The sequence below is a fragment of the Poeciliopsis prolifica genome, unplaced genomic scaffold, assembly GCF_027474105.1.
Source record: "Poeciliopsis prolifica strain line A6 unplaced genomic scaffold, Auburn_PproV2 SCAFFOLD079, whole genome shotgun sequence".
NCBI lineage: Eukaryota > Metazoa > Chordata > Actinopteri > Cyprinodontiformes > Poeciliidae > Poeciliopsis > Poeciliopsis prolifica.
In genome coordinates, this window is record NW_026562454.1 from 1,345,799 (window position 1) to 1,347,500 (window position 1,702).

The following is a 1,702-nucleotide window of genomic DNA, read 5'->3' on the forward strand; positions in this document are numbered from 1 at the left end:
GCGTACCTGTTGGTTCCAGGTGTGTGTGGGTCCTCTGGCGGCTGTCTGAAGGTTTCTGCCTCTCTGCCTCTCTGAGCTGAATGAACACACTGCCTGCTGCACAGACTCATGCATCCAGGACTCAGTGGGCGGTCAGAGGACATCATTGTCTCTCTACTGCCATCTGGTGGTGCGTTCAGTCTCTGCACTCCAGGTTATTTTCTCAGTACTTTCAGAACTATGGAGTTAAATTTGTTTCACAATTATTCAATAAAAAAACAAACATTTTTTTTATTATTGAATAATTGTGAAACAAATTTAACTCCATAAGAATCTCCTTTATCCCTCCAGATGTTCTTGATCAGCATATTTTTTCCAGGTTTTCATTTGGTCAGATTTTAACCCCCCCTTTTTTTTTACCTGCAGAAATAATTTCCACCATTTATTATTTGATTTTATTTTTATTGATTTGACTTCTCATTTCTGGTTCAGTCAGTTGTAATACATTTTGAGAAAACAGAAAATATCAGTGATTGTGTTGGGCGTCTTAATTCAGTTGGAGGAAAAATATCACAGAGCCTGAAAGGCAGGATGTGGAAAAACTGTCATAACATTTAAAATATGTAATAAACTGAACATCTGATGTTTTCACTGGTAGCAGGCTTGAAGTTCCATCCTGTCTCAGTGATGATGAGGAGGATGAGCCTTCCTCCTCCTGTCATGGCGGATGCAGCTGGGATTTAAAGCGACAGGCTCTCATCCCGCCCCGCCTCCCGCAGCGCTGCTACTGTCTCTTTAAGGCTTGACGCCGCTTCCTTCAGCGCCCTGCCGCAGACTCGCCACCAGCCTCGCCTCTCCCTGACAAACAGGACCTGACTGGACCGGGACCGGGCCGGATCGGATCGGACCGGAGCGCCATGACGGAAACCAGCAAGACGCACGTGATCCTGCTGTCCTGCGGCAGCTTCAACCCGATCACCAAGGGACACATCCACATGTTCGGTGAGCATCTGGGCGGGCCGGAACCCTCTGGGCCCGGTCCGACACATCTGGGCCCGGTCCGACACATCTGGGCCCGGTCCGACACATCTGGGCCCGGTCCGACACATCTGGGCCCGGTCCGACACATCTGGGCCCGGTCCAGCCCTGAAAATAGCGGAGAATCTGCGCTGGTTCGATGGTGCTGTCCAGCACGGTGGTGCTGAAATGACGTCACCGACCCAGAACCAGCTGCTGATACATTCAGCGGTACCGGTTCCGACAGAAAAACAAGTACGAGTCAGATCCGCATGGAACCGACCCAAGGTTCGGTTCTGGCGCAGAAAGGAACGCTGCGGGTCCAAACGCGTTACACAACAAACAACCGAACCGGAAGTTCGGGAGAACAAACAGGCCCAACAGAACCAGAACCGTTTCTTGGTGTTTGGGTCGAAATGAAAACATTTCATCTAAAACATCAAATTTTAAAAAATTCAGAATAAATTTATTGATTATCAGCAGGAAAATATTGATCTGAAATGATCAGGAGGATTTTACATAAATAAACACATTTATGCAAATTAATGTCATTATTATTATTATTCATGGGACGTTTTTAAGTCAGAAATTTAAAGATGATTTTTATTAATATTTTTCTTTTTTTTTTTTGTCTCCATGGAGACAGAAACAGATAATCAATACACACAAATATCAGGTTATTTATCATTTTACACATATTTTCCAA

The 1,702-nt window shown here is 45.5% G+C and overlaps 1 protein-coding gene across 1 annotated transcript in view; it reads left to right on the top strand.

The window, feature by feature from the left end:
• The first annotated feature begins 755 nt into the window (after window positions 1-755).
• The window catches only part of LOC129352745 (nicotinamide/nicotinic acid mononucleotide adenylyltransferase 2-like), a 10,673-nt gene continuing 9,726 nt past the window's right edge, over window positions 756-1,702 (top strand). Inside the window, 1 exon segment of the mRNA XM_055021850.1 lies at window positions 756-981. Coding sequence (XP_054877825.1) covers window positions 897-981 — 85 coding nt within the window. The 5' untranslated portion in view covers window positions 756-896.